General features: G+C 38.6%; 1 protein-coding gene across 3 annotated transcripts in view; it reads right to left on the reverse strand.

Moving 5' to 3' along the window:
• Positions 1–24160, reverse strand: part of LOC139691956 (sodium- and chloride-dependent neutral and basic amino acid transporter B(0+)-like) — an 89570-nt gene that overhangs the window by 19111 nt on the left and 46299 nt on the right. The window contains exon 1 of one of the 3 annotated variants that reach the window (XM_071589924.1): positions 314–568. The exons of the other annotated variants lie outside the window; for them this stretch is intronic. Coding sequence (XP_071446025.1) covers positions 314–349 — 36 coding nt within the window. The 5' untranslated portion in view covers positions 350–568. Of the gene's footprint in view, positions 1–313; positions 569–24160 lie in introns of those variants that run through there. 3 annotated transcript variants of the gene reach the window in all.

Raw genomic sequence — 24160 nt, forward strand, 5'->3', positions numbered from 1 at the left:
ACGTTTACAACCTATATTGCATCAGGGATAAAATAATCCATGGCCCAAAATGCGCTTCTGTCATTTTTTGACAACGACATGGTATTAGATTGCCCATTTTCTGTTATTGTTTAATTTTGATTCCATAGCCAACAAAGAGTAGACCGTAATTGAAAGTTCTAATATTTTTTGAAAATTAAGCGTCATAGTTACGATTAGGAATGGGAGCATTTGATACTTCATGTAGAATACAAAATTTGAGTCCGTGAATCAACCATTTTCCAAAATTTTTACCGTCGAACAAAAAATGTATTTCAGGGGTAGAAAGATTTACCCATTCCGTTTTCTTGATTCTGTAGAAAAGAAGCATTTCTCTCTCTCTCTCTGTTATACCAGCCACGCGGTGATTATCTCGGGATTTCTCACCGCACTCAATCGGTATCTATTATTTGCTTCAGGCAAAACCGGTCACATACTCAAAACGGAGCAGAATCGATACATCTCCAGCGTGAACGCCACTTACTTCCGACAGAATGGAAGGCAGCAAAATCGCACTTAAGAGAATGTCCTCTCGTGAGCTCTGAAGAGAATGACTGTATCTCATGAAGTGGCTGGCACACTATGCATTTCAGGGCGTCGAAATCTGTTTAACGTAATTCGCCTCCTCATTGGCTTCCATCCGTAAAAAATGTCCATATATTCTTTTTTATCCCCATTTTCTACTCCCTCTTCCTTATTTTTACGCGTGGGTTGAGGGGAAGATTATACCTTAAATACCGTGACTTTTAGGGTTTCCAGTGTTCAATTACTTCTCTCTTGCACTCTCCCATTGAATGGAGAATATTGTCCGGTTTGAATGTCACTCTGTTGTTTTATAACTGAATTTATCAAAAAAGACCTTTCGGTTGATAAGTGAGTGCAGCGCAGCGTAGATTCAAAGGTCCTAACTTCAAAGGAATGAACCCTAAACGAAACCCTTATATGGTTTCCTGGGCACAACAGCTCCCTTTCCCTTGGCAAAAGTTAATTATATACTGATGAATTTATACAAATAGCTAGTAAAGTTTTGGAGCTTACACGTGGTATGTAGGAACTACTGAATGTTCAATGAGAGGGAAGCGGAAACATTGATGGAGTTGAGAGTTGCTGCCAACCAATCTTCGGATTGATCACTTAAAAATAAAAATACTATAAAAACATGATTTCTTAAGTCACAGATTCTTCAGGGTACCAAGATTCGTAGAGATGCATCGATGGAAAAGAGGAGATTAGCCTTTCTTAATGCTGGCTTAGAAGACAGACCGCCATGAAAACAAGGCCTTTCTTGCTGAGATCTCGTATTCTTAAATACACCGTGGGTTGATGCAGCTGTGTGGCGTTGGAATGAACTCAACATTCGATGGGAACGAGAAAATCTAAATATCTACAAGGTGTGATAGAAAAAAGACTGGACTGATTTTATTCTGCGCAAACCGTTCAACGGATCGAAACGAGACAGTGCGCCATCTAGCGACACATGTGACGACTAAAACGAGAGGTGTTGCGTTTGTTTACGTCAAGTCGTTACGCAGCAGCAGCGGTACGTGTCTTAACCTGTTCGTCGCTGCGTGCAACGGCAGCAATGAAGGAGCGATAACGCGCCAGCTCACGTGATTGTGACAGAGTTTTTCGCCAGACCCGGGACTTCCGTGATCCCGCAGCCACCCTACTCTCCAGACGTGGCTCCATCAGACTTTGTTTCGTTTCCAAAGTTAAAATCAACCTTGTAAGGGCGCCGATTCGACACTATTGCGGACATAAAAACTAATTGTACGGCGGACCTGAAGAGGATCCCTAAGGCGGCTTACCAGGCAGGGTTCGAGAGCTGGAAGAAACGTTGGCAAAGGTGTGTGGTCAGCCAAGGCAAGTACTTTGTGGGCGACAAGTTCGATTAAGCTGTATCCGTCGAAATAAACAAGTTATGAAATCACTCCTGTCTTTTTTTGATCACACCTTGTACATCAAACTCAGAAGTTTTTGTCATCATGGTTCCTTTATTTCATAGTTAGAATTACTCAATATGTTTTTCAGATTAAATTGATAGCCCCGAAATGACATTATGAATGCGTTTTCGGCTTAAATAAGAGTTCCGGTTAAACTATTTTGGGGTCCGGTCCTGATTTTGGCGGATAAACTAACTGTCTTCTGATATGGGATGGTGGTTTAACCGTATTCTGAGTGCTTTCAGAAACAAATACCGAGTCGGATGGCGGCGAGACCTATGGCTCGAGTGGGATGGGAAAGAGGGTAAATTATCCCCAGATGGGCACAAGCCGGAGTCAATTGCCGCAAAATCTAGCGACGTATCCGTGTAAATATTGGTATATGTCGAAGCTAATTACTCAAACCGATCAGAATACAAGTCTATATTGTTATTATTTCGAACATCGTACTGTTATGCGTCTTAGTATATCTCCCACGGAAATGTTCTCATGGACTCCTTCCGATCCAGTTCAATTCAGTTCAGAAGACCTTTCCTTTTTATTTACTCTTGTCGCCCAAACAACAACAATAAAATCCCACCAAGGTTAGTTACACTACACCAGACGTTGAATGAGAATTTCACTGGGGCGTCTGATATCGGTTTCAGAGCGCAGGTACGCCTTCCGGGTGCCCCCGAGATGTTTCTGAACAGTATCATGTCACTGGACTCTCACGGGTGATATTTCCAAGCGTAAATTTCTCTCGATTTAAGGCATAGTATGTGGCGAGGTGAACCCTCAATCTTTCCATACAACCTCCAGGTTGATCATATTGACTTTATTTTGATTGAATAAATGTGTGAATTGTTTAAGAAGTGAAACCATTGCAGTAATCGGACTCTCGACATAACACGTTTAGGAATTATTTATCTTAGAGTCTTACTGAATAAATATATAAAATGCTATCATATTAGTGAACAACTTTATAAAGAACACTCTGGTGGTATTGGATTATATGTGTATTATTTTTTTACGCTATGAAACCATTTGAGACGACAAAATGAAGACAAATAGTAAAGAAAACAGAATGATTGTTGAATTACCTCTTTCCTTATGACATCTAACGGAATATTTTTTACTTTTTAAAGGCATCATTAAAATATCTTCGGTTTTATGGAGCCCCCCTCTATCAGCATTCATGATCATCAGCTTCTATGATGCGGAAGTTAAAGCATCACAATTTTTGTATCGTGGTATAGATTCTGACATAATTTTGTACTAGTTTTCAAGTGTTTGATTGGCGGCATGTGAAAATCATTTATTGTAAATTATTGATCACCAGTGCTTGCCTCACTAACTATTCGTCAGTCCTATAATTTGAGTGAATTTTTTCTTCTCTAAAGTGTGGCAAAAGGCTGATCGGATTTTCCCATAGCCATAACTTGGATTGAGATTTGAATCCCAAAGGTTCAAATTCTAAATACATTTTGCCTCATAATAGAAATGACCTCTCGGTTAAATATGACTGACATGTTGTCTTAATCATGCTCTTTATAGATTCAACAATATTTCGATCTTTGACGAAAATATAGGATACAACTGATTAGAGCAGTGCATGGTTTATGGCGTATTGCAGTTATATTCTTGTCCTCCGAAAGACTTCTGTGACACTTCTCTTGTCCGACATTTCCAAAGCCAGCAGCGGCTTTATAGTACGATAAGATGTTGGTAATCGTATTTTTTTACATTTTTCTTAAATAAGTTAATGATCATAAATGTCACTGAGAATTTATAAAACTTTTCATCGGTGATGAGGCTGAAAATTGGAGGAATGACATATAGTCTCTGACTTCTATTACACTCAATTCATTTCCCCTGCTACTCCATTGGAGAAACTGATATCGAAAGTTTGCGCTCGAAAGATGTGGAGCATGGGTCGGTAACCTACAGCTCATTAAGGGATTACTTAGCATTCAGGGGTATGCATTCGATAGAAACGTCCTACCGTCCCCACGCTGCAGTTGTGCTCAATATCAGGCTTCACTTCGAAGTGAACGAACGCTGACGTCTCGCCCGAGTTTCACTGAAGCCTCCCAAAATCTTTTCTATTAACAGAAGATTTAAACTTGGGGTAATCTAATCGTAGGAAGGTGTCCCTAATCCTTGGAGCGTCTTATGTCTCAGTGGCACCACGATACACGGACAAGTACTCGCCTGGCAAAAAAAGTCGAAACTCCAAAATTTGAAGAACAAGCGATTAGATGCACAGTTCAGACAATATTTAGAAAGCATGGAAGGAATTTTTGTGAATAAAATAACAAAATTGTACTGATATTACGCTATTAGAATAATTAATTATTCTAGATTAATTGGAAGGCAAGTAATGAACTTAGGGGAAGTTTGGGTTTAGAAAAGGTACGTGTGCCATGGCTGTAATGGGGTCACTGCTAGAGAGAAATATTACTGAGATGTGTTTGTCTTCTTCGTGGATTTAGAGGAGTTTGAAAGAGTTCATTACTTTCAATTAATGAGGTTATTGTAGAGGATAGGAGTAAACTGGAGGGTTAGGCGACTTGCCCGTAACCTCTACGTGTCTCAGTTGGTACAAGTGTGAATGGAGGATGAAGAGTCAGGACGGGCAGTGTTCGGAAGGGGTTTTCCAGTACAACCCGTGATTTTCAATGCTAACAAAGAGAAAATTGTAAGAGCGCATAGGAAAGACTGAATGTCGGAAAGAAAGTTGGCCAGGATCTCATCAGAGGAGTCAGAAGATTACAATCATTGTTGGCTTTATCACAGACCAACGACAATCAATGATAAGAAAACGAAGTTGAAAATATTCTCAAGAAGTAAGAAGACGAAGCTAAACATTAAAATAGAAGGACCTAAAATTTAACAGGTAGAATTCGCCTGTCAAGAAAGTTTTTAAGACTAAGATGGGCAAAGTAGTGAATGCATTAAAAGAACTGCGTTGGGCAAAGAAGCTTTACAGTATTGTTAATAAATTAATTTTGCCTTTAGGATACCCACATTGACGAATGCACCATGGTTAAAGAATAATCCAACCATTAAAAAAAAGTTAATGCGAATTATGCCCATGGAATGGCTCAACTCGAATGAATTGATTCCTAACGCTAGAAGTTTGACTTGAATAGGTGAAAAATGAGATTTTGTATTAATTTGAAAGGCTGGTATAATTAATTTCTTCGTATGGACACAGTTATTTGATCTTAAATCATTCGACTGAAACTTAAATACTTTTACATAGAAAAGTTTATAACAATGCTGCTCCTTTCCAAGCAGGGAATCGAGATGGTGCGGCGGCTAACGTACTGGCTTCCCACCTAGAGGGTCCGGGTTCAATTCCCGGCGGTGTTGAATATTTTTCAGAGGCATCTCGATCCCTACTTGAGGTGCTTTGTGGAGGGCACTTTGAGTGAGTACTCCGTCCGTCGGATGGGACGTTAAACTGCGGACCCTTTGGCGCCTTTCGTAGAGAGTGAGACTAATGCCGACGCCGGGTTTCTCTCCACCCTTCATCCTTTCCTGTCCATCCCCTATGGCGCAAATGACCTCAGCTGTCGGTTGCCTCCCCTAAAAACTACTACTACTCCGTTACAAGCGATCGAGAGAAAATCTATAAATTCGAGTTCTGAATCTAAATTCAAAATTTTCAGTCTCATTTAATGATTTAAATAAGCTAAGATAATGGCGAAAAGGGGACGTTTCCAACAAAAACCAATACATCTGGTAATCATTATTTATTGACTGCGGATTTAATTCTTACTTCGACATACTTGTGATTTCATGCTAGCCATTTTTTGATAATGAGGATTTAGATCAGAAATTAAAAGTGCTGTAAGACTTAGAAGAAGGTTAAGGTAGGTAGAAAAGAAAAACAAATACCAAGAAAAATAGCTGGGCTTGTATTAAAAAGACTTAATAATATCACAAGGAGAACTATTTGTGTGGGGTAAATTTTTCTTTAGCGAGGAGGAGTTGTTTTAATCTGCCAGTTTCTTTGTTGTTCTCACTATTGTATGATTAATCTTAAAATCATAGCTATATCTATTAAGTTGCACATTTTCGGGAACATCCAACACTGTATAACAATATTTGGCGTTTCACTCCTCTTACTGAAAGCGTCATTAGGAGGATGGAAACAATGAAAGAGGAATTTAAGATGGCTGATTTACATTTTACCAGTATGTGAAGCCCAACCATCCTTCTGGCTAAGATATACATATAGCTGACGCTTTCGTCATAGGGTGTTTTGGTAAAAACAAATTAAACTGCTACAACCACCGTAATAGCATTTATGAGGCTGTACAATGAGGTTCACCAGTGTGATCGAAGAAGATGGCGCTATTCCTTTCCAGGGTGTTTTAGTCTAGAGTTTAGCAAACAGAAACTTAGGGCATTCGATATATGGATAGAAAATACCTACATTGTAAAAATAAAAAGGATGGGTGTCTGTAATTGTTATAATTCTCCTTATGACGAAATTTGTACATAATAGCTTATGCTCAAAAATTGCTTGAAGATCTTAGTATTTTATTGGGAAGAGGATCACATAAAAAATGAAAATGCCTCCATTTACTTCGCCACGATTCAAACGAATGTTGAATGTCTATCTTTTGCAAACAATTATTACGAATACAAATAATTTCCAAAAAATTTGAAAGAATTTCATAGAAGAGATGGTGATCTAGTAAAGGTGGACCTCTATCTCACATCATATGTACTCTAGTATATAGAGTAGTTAAAATGGAAAAATACACCAGAATATGCTGTTTTTTCGTTAAGGACAGTCTTTAAAAAGTGAAAAATTACCAATAAATTGGGAAGATTTTTTATTTAAGTTTTAATAATGGTAGTATTTTAATCCTTTCACCGAAATTAAAACTACGGAAAGAATTTTGTATTGCATGTCCTCCTTCATTACCGAAAAATTTCAGGCGTTTCCTAGCATAAAAATCGTATCACCTAACCTTTTATATTGTGCTCAGTTATCACGCTTTCCACTGTAATTTCAAACTCGTTGACAGGTTTTTATAGCGAACACTTACTCTTCAGTTATGGTAGTTGAGTTCATGTATTTTTCATTAGTATTGTCCGTAGGCTGCTCTATATCCTGAATCCTATTCTTTGCCCTGGTCTTTTCCTATTAGGCCATCGATAATTTATGTCACGTATTTACTCAGCTATGGAATATTACCTGCAACAACTGAAATTGCGTGTCACCATCTTTGATACGAGAATCGTTCTGCTGCACGTACATGATGCGATGAGAGTGAATTTTTGAACAAATGAGTGCTAATGTCATCAGTGCTAGGCTTATCGGGAACTTCACAACAGCTCAAAATTCTAGCATGTGGCTTTATTTTAACCTTTGTACATTGATTTGGTTTAATGTTTATTAATTCTAGCGAAAATTGAGTTTTTCCATACGTACCACTTTAACTAAAATTTTTCTGTTGAGAATTTGAGCCATTCATTTCTGTTGGCAATCAATTCCATCCAAATAAGAGGAAATGGAGGTTTTATTTCATTTTAGCACACAGAAAGGAGCCACGACGTTTTTGAATTAACCTCTTTCGAAGTAAAACTATTTGTTGTTGTTTATCAGCTCTTCTCTTTCAATTCAACCCGTGCTCAGTCTTAATTAACCTCCAGGGAAGCCGGTCATCGTCAGTCATTGTGGTTTCAACTATTTGAAGAGCGGTCGACGCGCAATTTCGCGTTCATTAATGCGGCTTGCAAGTGCACTAGTTGTTGGGTTTTCCGCCAGTTCCCGAGGAAGTTTACCTGGAGGGCGACGGTTGACTTCTTCTCTGGGATCTTCCCCTCGCTGTCATGGACCACTTCTTTTCTAGATTCCATTCCGCTCAAAGAGATTCTATCACGAGATCGAAAGAGATCAGCTCGTTTCATAAAAGCAAGGCAAAAAATCCGCGTGTGTCGAATACGTCACGGCCTTGCGGATCTTGAGGTCTTCTTTGCCCAATGAACCGCCTTGGCGAGTCATTTCTCGCCCCAGTCATTTCGATACAGGATCGGGTTTAACCCGTCCTTAACTCTCTTTACCGCTAAATCATCGAAGTCCCCTCTTTCCTCCATAAAAACTTGCCCCAAACCACTTTCTCACTCCATTTTCGGCGCCGGAAGTTCTGAATTCACCTTGTTTTATTCAGGACGTTCATTTTCCAACCGTGGTGAATATTGTTTTCATGACCCTGATGATGTATGGAATAGTTTTCTACGCTAAGATTGGAAGTTGGAAGTGTAGTAGTCTCTAGACATTTGAAAATGTTTGATAAAGACATCGAGCAAACAAATCCAGACTTGTGACCATGGTGCTGTCAATCAGAGCTACAAATCAGCCAATAAAATATGCATATAAATACATAAAAGATAATGAGGAACAGCTGCAGTACTTACATCCTATTTCATTCAGAGAATGATCGCCAATAAATATCTTATGGGTTGTGAACTGATAAGAATTTTTTGCTAGAATCTCAAATTTTCGTAACCGTCATTTGAAAGTATTATTTCCGAAATGTCAACAGTTTTTAATAGCCCAGCTACTTCCGTATGTTTTTACCATTCTTCACCTATCCCAACTTTTGTGAACCATGGATTTTTGTCGAGAGAAATCGGCATCCGTGATGGAAAGATAAATTCATTTTCTCTGTGTTACCACAGAATTACTCATTGATCAATACTCATACTCAATTAATCATAGATTTAATCTACGAATCATTTGAATGAATAGTACTGAGTAGGTATAAACATTTTCCTAAGATATCTGGTGGATCGTTTTAAAAATATTTGTTCCATTTTTATAAATTCTGGTATATTGGAAAAATATTGTTGGAATATGTGTAAGTCTTTGATTGACTTAAGTTCGATCCGTAATAAGAGTAAAAATATTATGTTAATTCCTTGTATTTTTCAAGATGAAGTTTGAATATAAGTAGCTAATTGACACACTTATGAAGTTAAAAAAAATTAAAAGTGACTTTTGAAACCTACGTTCCCGAGTTGCCATTAAATTACTATGGACACCTAAGTTATTCTACACAGCTTATGTATCGATTAAAACAATACTCCCACTCAGTCGTGAGGTTTCAAAAATAACAGAAGGTTTTCAAGTAATCCACGGTCTAAGGAATACTATGGGGCTCTAGAAATGCTATTTTAAAATTCAAGAATCATTTCAAATGTAAGGTGTGTTTTAATGGATATATTACTCTGATGAAAATTTGCGATTTAGCTTTACGTTATTAAAAACTTTCAAATGAAGTCAGTTCAAGATCAGAGAGATAGAAATAATCGAATTGCAACAAAAAATAAGAAAATGCCTATCAAATTATTTCAGAGGGATCTGGTTCGAGTTTCAAATATTTTCTAATGCAGGGCACATAACTTGACGTGTTTAGGTGGAATGCCGCATTCGCGATTAAATTTTAACGAGGGGAAGCCTGGATACGGAGCCAAGTTAAAATGATCGTGTTTTTTTTTTAATGCGTCCTGATTACTGCTCTTGAGGCACGGCATATAGAATTGGATGGACGGTGAAAGCAGGTTTGACTGGTGATCATCAATCCCTTTGCGACGTCCAGCATCTCCTCTGGCGCATCTCCGTCGTATTACACTTTCACTGAATGCTTTCACTAAGTAAGTGCTCAGGGGGTGAGGAAGAAACCTAAAGATACCCGAGTCGTTTTTGCTGAGTAAATAAGCCCGTTTAAAATGCCTCAAAGGCTGACTCACTCATGCAATTGCGGTGTCATCGAAAGAGGATTTTTAGAAGTGCAATGTAAACGAAAAATTCTGTCAGTGATCATCCTGTTGAACCTCAGTGAATCATCAATGGCAGTCATCGTCATTTTACAACCATTTTATTTCCATGAAGGCGAGTGAATCTCAAGAAAGTTATAACTTATCCCACTGAATTCTTAGGGAATGAATTAATCTTGTCGCAAAAAATCTTTAAAGATTTTGTTACGTGTAATTCTAATTCGCGCAATGAGCAAAAGAAGACTTTATTTTTTGACTAATCCAATCTTTTGGCTCCCAGTTTTATGGAAAAAGTTGTTCATTCCAACAAAATAGTTGTGTATCTTACATTTTTCGTTTCGTTTAAAGTTCAATTTTTCGCATCTACTCTCAGTGCAATTGGTAACTAATCCTTAATCCTGTAAACTGTTCTACCTACTCTATTTTGTGCCCTCCTATTTTAATGTTTAGTTTAGCCTTTTTACTTCGGGAAAATCGCATTACCTTTGTTTTATTTATATTAATTTTCATCTCATATCTAAATGCTTGCAATCCCTTGGCTGACTGACAAACTAAAGCTTGGTCATCCGCAAACCTACCTGATTTTACGGATTCCCACCGACTTTGACCCTATCTCCAGTTCTTCCCATGCCTCTTTGATCATTTCCTCCACATATACGTTAAATCACACCTGTGAGAATGGACGACCATACCTTCAACTTCTTCCTAACAATGCCCATTCGGACATGGGAGCACATCCTCTTTCACCTCGAGGCGCCAAGACTAGCAGCTTTAGGATTTCATGTGATTTATAGTATGTACAATGGTTGGGTCTTTTTTGCCCTTAATATACTGTCTACATCTACATCAATACCCTGGGATCCACCAAAAAGGTGTGTGGCAGGGGGTGCAGCGCCAGGAGGAAAGGGTAAGGGATGAGACGGTTAGGGTTTTTCAAATGGATGGGGAAAGGTGGGGTGATAAAGGTGGGGTGATAAAGGTGGGGTGGGGGAACTTGCTAAAAAAAAATAAAATGATCGTTTAACCATGCGCAGTCCCTACCTTGTAGGTTAATACTTATTGTGTCGAGCTGACTCCTGGGGGATTTCTATTACAAGCATTCTGATCTCTTATTGTTCTTGGAAAAAATGACCATTTAAACCTGTCAGTCTTGCAGTCTATCTCTCTAATCTTATATTCGTGATCCCTCCGCCCGCAATACGTTGGATTTCGTATTATGTTCTTGATGTCATCGGAAAAGGACCCATCTTTTGATGTTTTTAATAAGTTTATTCTATATTGTAAACGCCGCTGTGTAAGGAAATTCCAGCCTAAATTTTCTAGCAAAGTAGTTACGCTACTGCGTTGGTCATATCAATTTTTGACAAATTTAGCCTCTCTCCGCTGAATTCGATCTAAATCCGAAATCAAATTTATCTCTTGAGGATCCCATATACTGTCCTTTTGATCCAAGTGACATTTTGGAAATGTTTATAGGTAATGCCTCTTTTCTTCAACCGATAATTGGCAACACACACGAAAGTAGTGTAAAATTAATCGTCCACTGGGCTCGAGTAAGATCAAGTTCATTCACACTTCTATGTTGCTAGGAGACCTTTTGACCTTTGACCGCTTCCATTTCTTCATTACGGTCCACTATTCTATTTCTTGAGTATCAAACGTAAGCGCTCATTGTTTAAATGGTCACGCCCGGTTTCTCAACTCACAGGATCCATCTAAGTGCACCAAAAGTAAATAATGACCACCTAATTTGCTAAGCGGACCAGAACATTCAACTCTCTCTGTTGTAAATTAGCCAGACGTACAATAAAAATTGGCTACCTTCCATTGAGGATTCAGAAATGCTAACGGAAGGCATTTGTAATTTTGAACTGAGCCAGGGGATGGCCTGAGTAACTAATGTTTTTTCCCGTGAGTTGCGTGTTTGGTTAAAAGCGTTCTACGTGCCATGGGAAGACTGAACTGGTCGTTGAATTTCACCTTAGCAAGTCTTATTCAGTTGTTCCAAATCAGCGGTGGTCTTAGGCTTTTCAAATGACATCTCGATTGGGTATTTTTAATTTACATATTATAGTGAGATTTTCTAAGTAATAAAAGTGTACTCGTAAAATTATTGATAAATTACTTAAATATTGAAGCAGGCTGGCCTTCATGGTTACGATCATGCCATGAACCTGAGAGATGGGTGTGCGCGTTTATTAGAGAGAGAGTGTGTGTGTGTGTGTATATATATATATATATATATATATATATATATATATATATATATATATATATATATATATATATATATATATATATATATATACGCACACACACATATACACACACCAAACCCACCAAATGGCAAACATATTCATTTACATTGATAAGGTTATAAAGAAAAGGGGTAGGAATACACATAAAAGACAAAATATAAGATTGGTTGGGTTGAAGATTGAACGAAGCAGATCACAAGCGCAAAAACGTTTCCTTGACCAGCCCCGGTCAATTTTTAATTGGCTCTATGCATTGAGAATGCTTAGAGGGAAAAGGGCATAGACGAGGGAGGGAACTTGGCTGGAAGACATTGTTAGGTCAATATAGTATATTGCTATCTGACCCATAGAGGGAAAAAGCAAGAGAATGTGAGGACTATAGAATTATGTTTGATTTTATCCGTGGAAAACTTAGGTTTTGGGTTCATCAACAAGATGATGAAAAAGAGAGTGAGTACTTAGGAATATAATAAATTTGGATTTAGAAAGGGGATAGGCACGCGTGATGCAAAAGCAAACAATGAATCAATAGTCGAAAGGAACATAAAGTATACTCTAGATGCATTTATATGTTTCCTGGATTTTGAGAAGGCGTTCGACGGAGTACGGAGTCAACTGGGAACATGGTAACGATAGTAGCAAGAGGTGATAACATGTAAAGGAAACATGCGATAGTTAAAGATGTGATCACAAAGATTAGGGAAATATGTACGTAAAAAAAATACTATTGAAAACTTTAATATGGAGCGTAGTTGTATATAGCTCAGAAACTTGGCCGTTTGGGCAGGAGGATATACAGAATTGCCTGTATGTACATGGATTTGGAGGCCTTTGGAATGTGGATGTGAAGTAGAATAGAAAAAATGAAATTAGTGGATAGGAAAACCCACGATGAAGTTTTAGGCATAGTAGGGGAAGGAAGAAGAATGCTGGGAGAAATTCGAAGGCAGATCAAGCGGATGCAGGAGATACTAAGAAAATACGCATGGAATGCTGAAGGCAGTAATAGAGGGGAGAATGCTAGAAAAGTGAGGTAGAGGAAAATAAAAAGCGTTTTGGATGAAATTTAGAGAGGCAGAAAGTATGCATAGCTAAACAATAAGTTATTTAAAACATTTAGTTTGATAAGATAGTCTCCGTACATACAAATATGAGCATATGCTCAAATGCACATCTATATACGATTCCCCGACTTATTTCCTCAATTTATGGGATGTAACGTTATGCGTTCTTATAACTAATGATTCCGCTTAAGGTTGCAGAGTTACCATACGATTTTCCTCACTTTACGGGTGTAAACTTGAGTAAGCGGAAATAAAGTGACTTTGTAATTATTTCTGCCAAACTTGAAATAAATTCAATTTCCATTGTTATGCAATCCTCGATTTACCTTAACCTTGGAAACACAATTAACTCAAACAAAGAAGAGGGTTTAATGGCGCTACTGATCTTGATGAGAACAAGAAGGTATCCTCATAATGGCTAGACCTTGATTGTGAAACTATATTTCCGGCACAGATGGATTAAGAGCGGATGAAGGCGTTGAATCGCTGAAGCTGTTCACATTGAATCAACTGCTTGTGTCGAAGGAATGTCAAATCCAATGCACACAAGTCGGTTCAACATGAATAAACGGTGATCATTTGTAGCCAAGTTCCATTTGAAAGTAAGCTATAATTTACTGCGAAACATCTAAGATATAAATTAAAATCGAGATAATCCATTAAAATAAATTATTGCTATTAAAATGCCATTAATCAAGTTAAATCAGAATTGCAGAGTTAGAACAAAAGTTTAGGGACGGCCTTCAGCACAAGCGTAGAAATATGGAGGTATTGCATTGTAACATACATCACCATACTTCTCAGTGATAGCGAAGCATGGATTATGCAATAGGAAGGAAGATGAGATGCAATGGAAATGTGTTACACCAAAATGAATACCAAATAATGACGGGCAGATCGAGTGACAAACAAAGAGGCTATGTGAAGAGTAGGAGAAGGAAAATTTTATGAAAATGTTAAAATGAGATGGTGTAACCTTTTGGAACACATTTTGAGACACGATGGCCTCAAGAAGGAAGTAATTGAGTGGTAAGAACTTATGAGGTAGAACCAGGATTGGACGAATTAAAAATATAACGAGAGGCCTGAAATTGAAAAATATGTAGACCAAAGAAAATTATCCGACGAGGAAACTGAATTAAAAATTGAAAAAAACAAATCCTAGAAGCAGAGGCAAATGCCGATGACGTCCCTGGGCACCCTAGAGCTGCGTGACTTTCCGGTAAAATTCTGATTCTGCAGGTTACACAGGGAAATGAGCTGTCTCACCTGCCGTGGTTACGTGAACTTCACTCGCCTAAAGGTAGGTAAAAATTGAGTCGTTATCTTTATTCATCAAATCACTGTTCACAATTATCCATTGACTTAATTCAGTCAAAGATCCCATTCAAGTTCAAAGAATATTTGATTCGGAGAATAGTCCCGTTCGGCTGTACGAGGGAGGGTCTGTCGTCTTTCGCTTCGCAGTGAACACATCTTGGCGAATTTTTTCTCCCACTACTTGGTTTGCCGCTTCCATTATTTACGGCTCATTTAAGAATAAGAGTGAAGGAAAACGGGGAATTTCAAGCACTCTAGCTCCATCGCGGTCTCATGCGCCCGCTACTCGTGTTTTACTTCTGACTTGAGGTGAAATGACTCGTTCCACATGTAACCTCTTGATTTCGGAGGATTTATTCAACCGTGAACTCGGTTGGCACGCTCAAAGAGCCAACCATCGTTAATGTCACAATATTATGAGGCTGTAACCGAAACATAACGTGGCCATGTGTTTCCAAAGATAGAGCAATTTCCGTTGTATCGCGAAGCAAAAGTAGGAAATTTTTCATTTCCATTTATTTCAGTCTAATATGCTGTAATAGTCCTTTCTTAATTGATTATCTGTGACTACTTACATATCTGCATCGAGTGCAATGAACGATGCTTTGGAATCTCTCAAAATTTGAACTAGAAACTAACCTATAGCATTAGACGAACTTCCCATGCATGGCCTTCATCTCAATAATACGTAAATGTGCCTTGCCCGACTCTGCGTCTTGTTGTTCAAATGTTATTTCATTAGTTTTTAACCATTAGGGATGTCTTATTAATGCAAATATATTTTTACTGAACGGTCATTGATCTTTCATGTTTAAAACTGATCGTTTAGCTCTACCGATTCGTAGTGGCTTCTTGTTTTTTTTACTAATAATATTCTCCTAAAATTAGCTTTTCTCAAAAATCAGGAATTTATTTTCATTTTCACCTATGCCTGCATTTCTGCGCGCCGATATTTTCTCTCAATGTGTGGTGTCTGGTCTGTATTTAAAGATTTGGCATTCGCGTTTAAATTTTTTACCTTATGAGCCAATTCCTGGAAGGGTTACAAAAACAACGAAGAATAACTTGCCACAAAATATAAGCGAAAAGAATAGGTAATTTCAATGCACGATACAGTTTTTATCAATAACATGAAATTTATTTTCAAGTCGAATATATTGCCCTTAAATGAGCTCTACTAGTGATTTCCTCGGGGGATGGATCGACTCGGAAAGCTCTTCACAAAACCGCAAAATGAGACATAAGTGTGGCAGTTATATGGTCGCGATCAATAGTCCTCAACGGTTGTTCAGAATTTGCCGAACAACCTCAGGAAAGTTGAATAAAAAGATTCCTGCAGACTCTTATAACTGGATTGTGCTTTTTCACATCAGATGTAGCATTCCTGACCCTCTTCTCGAGAGTTATCCGCGGCGACTTCGTAGCTGCACGCACTAGCTTCGCATGCGCCATGACAATATGCAGTTATGCCATACTGTATTTATTCGGAGTTGTGATACATTTATAGGGAACACCAGCAACCTGAACAATTGAACATAAAGTTAGCACGACACCTACGAAACTAATAGTAATACTTACGGTTCACTACCTTATGACCGTAACAAATATCTTCAGGATGAAAAAAGTTTGGATTTTATCGCAAAAATTGTCCACGTAAAGGTATGCAACTTAATTTTTGCTGAGAAGCATTAACCAGAGCATTTAAAAATATGTAATAATATTTATTGGGCCTTGTGAGTAGATATTCCCCTCCAACTAACTAGCAACTATTTTGCTCATGTTTTGCACTATTTTTTTGTCTTAATCCAGTGGCATGCTAAAAAGCCATTAAGCCCCATATTCTTGGGTCTAGACTCGCATGTGTTGAGATACAAATCAGGTAGACGTTTTACCGAAGGTCTAAATGTATACTCTTGAACCTGTAGGTCTTAGAAACTGATTACAGGTGATGACGCGAAAAAAAACAAATTCACACTAAATAACTAAAAACTTATGGTAAATATTTTCGTTTATATTTCTCTGGCTGTGAATAATAAATACTGTACTCTTACATGTTAAAGAGGTTGCTTAGAAATTATTTTTACCGTAGGATTCATAGCATTAATGCATTTTAATTTTAGGCAGTTAAATGCGTTTTGCACTCATTACTCACTTCTTCATCAACTTACTATGTGTAGGTTTTGTTATCTTTAGAATTCTTTTAAAATGCTGTTCAGCAGTTTGTTGCATTGTTCTTCTTAAACTGCCTGCATTTTCACATCTCGTTATCGTCACTCCCTCCACCACTTTGCTGCCACAGCAAATAAGGGGAGATAACTTACCTCTGAGAATTACTTTATAGTAATTGCGTGAAAACTTCCTCAGCGTCATAAGCGGCGAACGAAGTTGCGATACACAAATGTGTCCTGTCTGGCGCACGTTATCTCATTGTCAGCAAATAGATGCTTGACTAACGACCTACTCCTTGAATTTACATTGAACGAGTTTCCTTGCTACATGGAATTTTCCTGAAATCATTATTATATTTCTGTATACATGTTCGAATCTCCTCTCTTATTGGCCTACTAGTTATGTTTATTTTTTGTAGATTAGGCTGCTAGATAAACTTAAATGTCATTTTTAGTTGGTAGCCTCGAAACTGTTCCATATACAGTTAGAATGCCGTATTTTTTGATGGAGTGTGATGTAAATGGCTGAATTCTCTTTATTCTATGCACTTGTACTTGTTTCCCTAATTGGATTAGTTTATTCACGTGTTTTCCTGTCTTGCGATGGAAAATCTTCCACCGACTGGTAGTATTTTCCAGCGAAGCAGAAAATAATGGAAACCGGAATCAAGGAAATTTTTTGGACGAGCTGACTTTCAATTAAACGTAGCAACGTGTTGCCTTAACGCACTCTATAACACGTTTCTCCAGTAGTTTTTGAATCTATCCTATTCTATCCTCCTCGAAGAGGAGAAAAGAGGAACAGGACGGTTGCCCCACTTCCTTAGCCGAGCCAAAGCGAAATTCTCTGCTCTCCGGAATTACAGTGTTTCATTTATGTAATATTTTAAAGTAGTCATGCCCTTACTTTTATTTTTAGTGAAATAAGTATGCTTGAGTTTAACACACTTTCTTCCTTCAATAAAAGTTGCCGTAAAGATGAAAGATGCCAATGAAGCTGTACTTCCAAAACTGAAGTTAAACGTTTTACTTTTTTCCCCTTGGATAATATGTAACTAAAACAGCACATACTCGCTCACTTCCTGTTTTCTTATCCATTTGAGATACAGAAACCCTTATATTAAGTTACGTCCAGTTAAAGTGACTTTATAAATGAATATTTGGACATTGAAGGCCTTAGTTTTTCATTGCTAAGATTAAAGACCTAGTTATTCATCTTCAGAACTTCGGCTTCATCCTTCGAAATACATGGTCCGCCCCAAAAGTGGTAGGACTGAGTCGATTAAAAGACATTTGTTGCCAGAATTGATACATTCACTCAAAAGTCTTCGAATTAGTACCTTTGTGCGTCTACACATCACTGATAGTGGGTTTTCAACGCCTCGTACGCCTTCTGGAAGGCGCCGCCAAGAATACTGCTGAGCTCCCTCGTCACGGCATATGGTAACGCTTCCATCGAGAGTCGTGGAGACGTCCTTTCACCACGGATTGGAGGCGGGGGAAGAGGAAGAAGTCTGGTGGGGCAACCTCAGGGCTGTAGGGTGACTGAGGTAGGGTTGCCGCGTTGTGCCGGGCAAGGTAGTCCATTACTCAGAGAGCACTCGCGGCACCAACTTCGCACACACCTTTCTCATCCCATGTTTTATGTCATAAGTTGATGCACATCACTTCTAGGGATGCCAAGTTCATCAGAAAACATGCGAGCACTTAATCTGAGATCTCTGTCCAACGACGCCTTCAAGCTCTTGCAAGATTTTCTACACTTTTTGAGGTCGAAGGGCATTCTGGAAGTTCGGCGTCTTCAACATCTTCTATACCCTCCCAAAACAACTTGTGCCACTTGAAAACACGCGATCTACCGATGGCGTTATCACCATAAGCTGTCTTGAGCAAAATTAGAGTCTCTTTTCTGGTTTTTTTCTAGTTTCTTCAAATAATCAGTTAATGACAGAGCGTAGCGAAGCCACGAGGTTTCACAAACGAACGATCCGCACTCCGGAAAGGCTGGGAGCCAACGGCCAGCGGCCTCCAGCCTTTCCCCAGACTCCCCTCTCTCGAATCCAGCCAGAGAAACGGCCACCCGCCCGTCTATCCGGAAAAAAATAAGTCATACTACTTTTGGGACAGACCTCGTACGCCCAATATAGTATTTGCGTAACGAGAATGCTGAGCATCTATGGAATTTCAAACAAAAAATCAGAATAAATAATCAATTATCACCCCTTGGTTTGATACACCAAGTCATGCGGGGGGTGGAATTTACGCGTCACAGAAGAAGAGCCAGCTCCTTCACCGTACTGCCAGCCATTACCAAATTATGAAGACCAATTTTGAAATTAGGTTGAAAAGGATCAAATAAACATATTTCAAGTAAATAAAGTAGGATGAGTAATGGATTCGTAATGGATACGTACATACCATTTACGTAGCAGTATTAACATATGGAAAATTCTTTTTTTAGAAATTTTATTTAGAAAATTCTTGGACGCTTTTCCTACGGAGCAACTTTCAGAGAAATCTCGGCAAATCAGCCGTGTAGACTCAATTGCCAATAGGAATCAGGTTCATGTTAAGTAGTTCTTTCAATGCACATAACACATCTAGGGCAATAAAAGTTGTCAAATGACAGCCTAACGTGATTTGATGATGCCTAGTGGCGAGCTAATTTCACATAGAGTTAACTTGGTATCTTTCATCTACCTTTTGCATAGCAGTAAAAGGTAATCATTCTTTATTTACCACCCAACCGGTCTATAATTACGATTCGTTCTATTTAAATTTGGAAATATTGGCCGACTTGAAAAGAATGGTTTTATTTGAATGGAATGTATTTTTGGAATTAGGTTCATTGCTTTTTCCTGAGGTTTTTCTCTATAAATTTTGAATAATAACGTCGTAATGTAAAATTAATTATACTAGATTTTTATGCTGACTTCAAGGTATTGTATTAAAATCAGACTGAAGATAATTTTCAGATCTGTTTGCAGAATGAAGTAATTATTTTCTTGAAAAACAACGCCTTTCGTCTAAGACCCTGAACACGTAAGATCATTCCTGAGTCAATATTTTTATTGTTCCTGACTGAATCTCCAATTTGGTAAGTAATTGCTGAAAATAAGGGCTATCTGTCTGTTTTTATGTAGAAAATATTGAGATGCGACTTAATTTGCCCTGCTTTAAAGTATTCTCAAAGAAAATACATACTTATAAGTATGTATGTGTTTGTTAGATCATATATTAGGTGCCCGAAGTATGAGATGTCAATTTGTGAAAACCTTAGGGTATTACTTCAAGATATAGCTATCGACAACGCATGGCTTTCTCTTAAGCTCTTCAGACAATTTACGCTAATTACCCACCCTGACTAAAAGCCCCAAATTACGTCAGTAACTACGTGACTCTCACTCCTACTGCTCGATTCAATGTGCGCACCTCTTCACGCGGAAAGACGTAATACAAGAATTTTTTATTCCACCAAAGGTAATCAACTCAAGTTAGCAACTGATTAAAATGCGATCATTGCGCATGATAACAATAAAGCATTGATAATAATGTCATGGCAGCATTGGGTGAAAGACCAATTCCAAATTCACTTGATCATTGGCTGGAGTGTGATATAAAGCTAGCGAAAAGTATCCAAGGATGTTACTTAGACTGAAATGTTCAGATGAGTTATATAAATAAACTTTTTAACGATGTCAGCATTCGCAGTAATATTGCAATAATAGATTCGAATGAGATTGGCATCCGATTATCCGAGACGAAAATCTTGACCACTTGGCGTTCAGGCTTAGTCATCAGTGTCAGAGAAGTCTAAAAATGTGTTTATTAAGTATTGGACGAAGACTAGACCATGAGCAATGGTGTGCTCATGATTTGCTACGGAGAAGCAATGAATTCGGTCAACTTGTTCACACTGAAAAAATCGCTTTCATTTCAGAAAATCATATCGGTATTCTTGGAATTCGAGCAATTATTTCAATGTTCACGAAAGGGCTGGGGATCGAGATGGTGCGGGGGCTAACGTACTGGCTTCCCACCATGAGGGCGCGGGTTCAAATCCCGGCGGTGTTGAATATTTTTCAGAGGTATCTCGATCCCTACTTGAGGTGCTTTGTGGAGGGCACTTTGAGTGAGTACGCCGTCCGTCGGATGGGACGTTAAACTGCGGACCCCTTGGCGCCTTTCGTAAAGAGTAGGCTAATGCCGATGCCGGGTTTCTCTCCACCATTCATCCATTCCTGTCCACCCCCTATGGCGCAAATAACCTCAGCTGTCGGCCGCCTCCCATAAATACTACTGCTACGAAAGGGCTGCCCAGAACATGCGTTTCTTTCTTGTGATTATATGCTGCCCGGAAGGTTCCGGGTTCAAATCGGGGTGACTTCTTTGGTAGCCCATGCCTGAACTATTTTAATGTTCACATATGCTTCACCGAATCGCTCTAAGAACCCGAAGAGGACACGTAAAGACGCTGGCTCCCTTTTCTTAATGCGCTAATATCATATTACACTCTGAGACTTAGTGACAGGTGAAATCTACCATAACCTGTCAAACCTGATCTTTGGGTTGAATACTGTGGCTTGATGCACCCTATACAGCAGCCAGTGTAGAGGCTTGACATTTGCAGTTTTTAATGTGAAAAAATTGTTTTTAAGGAACGAGAAAAAATCGATTTTCAAAAATAAAACGAATCTTGATGCTCTGTCGAGATCTTAATCTTTAATGACGAGGGTATGCAGAAGTAGCACCATTTATGATGGCCGTTCATTATTCTCATCAAAAAGTCTCGCGTGAGATAAATCAACATTCACGTCAACATAGGATCCAAGTCTAAATTATCCCGATTACCCGGCGAGAAAGGAACGCATACAGTAATAATCACAGTTGACTCATTTTTACCTTAGCATAAATTCAATTTGATCCATTCGACGAGCTTAAAAATCATCTTTCTGCTTATGGCTACTTTAAATTTAGCACGAACTGAACTAATTTAAAAAATAGCAATTTCAATCGTTGCCAGTGAAGTAATTCGTCCAATGGTCTTCATATTTCGAAGCAACGAGTAGAAAAATCATGCAATCTTTAGAAAATATTCATGAAACCAACGCACTTACTGAAAAAAATGAATGATATGTGCCCCACTAAGGTTTTATACACATTAGATTCACGCTAATGTGTATTTAGCGCGTTTAATTGCATTTAATGCAGTGTACAACTCAAGATATCTTACTGTTCAACGTCGATTATAATGCATGATACCTCTCCGGATTCAGGAAACTCGAAATTAAAATTTTATTTTCATATCTCGAGAGAGAGATGTTTGATCACCAGCAATTTACAGTATCGTCATCTTTTGCCATATCGTTTGTAGCCATCCTGGTTAATGAGGCGATTCTCCAAGTGAATACCAGTGCGGAAATGAACGCACAAAATGAATCTCTTTCTGTCTGACTGAGAGGAGTCTAAATCCGTCTTATTTTCCCATTTAAGGTACGCGATGCGCGATGGACTTCTGTGTTACCGGAGAGACAAAGCGTGACCGATGGCCTTGAGGTGGCGAGAAAAACACCGTTAAGGCTTCATGGGACACTTCGCAGTGGAGCTCGAGAACGAGTCGGAGCATCTTCCGCTTCACAAGGTGACATCGCTAGGTAGTGGAGAATGCATGCATCCACTCTCATGTACAGTAAAACCTGTCAAAGATGGAATCGAATGGAATCACGTGGCATTTCCGGGATAATCAGGCTTTCTGTCTTCGAAAGATTAAAATGATAGGCGTGAATACGTTTCGCTAAAAAAATAACAAAACGCATAAGCACGATAAAATTTAACTTAATGAAATCATTTTCCTTTCAAAACAGTCCAGAAAAAGAAGTAGGTGATTTCAAAGAAAGGTGTTTTGTGGCCTGCAGGGGATGCTTAAACGGTAGGTGACTGGAAGTCCGTACAAGATTGTTTAATGATTTAATTTTGTGTGAACATTTTCTTCCGCCTTTCACAGATTCAAATGCAACACTTTCATGCAAGAAATGCACCGTCGACTACTTTCCGAACGTATCTCGCAGGTTCCATGTTTTAGAAGAACTTTAATGAGAATAACGTGACTGATATATTATTATCCATCACGTTATCATATCGTACGATATTTTAAGTTTTGAGATGTCCTTCTTTCACGGTGTCTACTGAATTGCGTCCACTTTAAGTTAACACTGAAATATTTTCTTCACTCTTATCGTTCACGAAATGTATGCATTGAGATTTGTCTTCTCCATTTCTATCATATCGGTATTTGCTTCAATGGATGCGGATTCAACCACGCTTTTCAAGTGCCATCGATGCTTCAACACTTTAAAAGTTTCAGTTTTCATACACAGTGTGTTCACACGTACAGACAGACAGTAGAAAGTTGTACGTACCTGTATTTGTCGAAAAGTATTAATTTTAAGGCTGCCCGTTATCCTTATCTAAGAAAAATATATACATTTTGACTGCCTACCTTGTTTGTGAAATCCTATTGAGGCATCCTTCAAAATCCTGTTCGTATTAAGAATTTCATAGTGTAATATTTGATTCAGATTATGTTAGGCTGGAACAACGAGCTTTTTGGAAGCTATACTGGAAGACCCTTCGTGCTTTACCGGCCTTATCGATCTTAGGCACAATTTTCTTATTGTGCTCCCACCTGAGGGCTCGCTTATGTTAAATGTTATCATCTCCTCCCAGTTTGACGTCCTCAGCGCATCTTGGATGGCACCGCCCGCTTTCATCGTTAAGTTGGCACCATGAGCAGTTGACTCTGCCCTGGTTTTAACTTTGAATTGGGCGGTCTCTGTAATATTCATAATGGGCAAACTCATCACTTTAATTCTCTCGCTCTATTTATTAAAATGATGTGGATACTACATTGATCAAAAGTTCCGGAATAACCCACCGTGTGGCGCTCCCATCGTTCCGATTTGAGTTCTGTTTTTTTTGTTAAATTGGTACATCTGTTGTTGATATTCCCTTTAAATCTTAGTGTCATAACTTGACATTTGCAAAAGTTACGTAGCCAAGAGTACATCTATCTCTGTGTGTGTTGGCGATTTTTTACAATTGCAGAAATGGATTTAAATTTGCAACAACGAACTTGTATTAAATTTTGCGTAAAAAACGATTTAGTGGCGCACGGACGTTGGAAATGTTGGAAAAGTGTTTCGGCAACGATTCTCTAAAAAAAACGGTCGTTTACCAGTGGCACGAGCGGTTCAGAAGTGGTCGTGAGTCAATCGAAGATGATGAACGCAGTGGCAGACCATCGACATCGAAAGTCGGTGAAAAAATTGATAAAGTAAAAGAAATGTTGGTCAATAACCGCAAATTAACCATCAGAGAAATAGCGGAGGACTTGAACATTGCCTATGGATCCGCCCAAGACATTGTGGTTAATGATTTGGGTTTCCGTCGTGTAGCAGCAAAGTTGTGCCAAAAGACCTCAAGTTCATGCAAAAAAGAGACCGTGTTGACGTCGCAAAAGACATGATTTGCGAGGCTGAATCCGATCCCACATTCATCAAAAGGATCATTACTGGAGACGAGACGTGGGTTTATGAGTACGACACGCA

This window comes from Hetaerina americana, unplaced genomic scaffold (genome assembly GCF_022747635.1).
Source record: "Hetaerina americana unplaced genomic scaffold, ioHetAmer1.1.p SCAF_4, whole genome shotgun sequence".
NCBI classification, from domain to species: domain Eukaryota; kingdom Metazoa; phylum Arthropoda; class Insecta; order Odonata; family Calopterygidae; genus Hetaerina; species Hetaerina americana.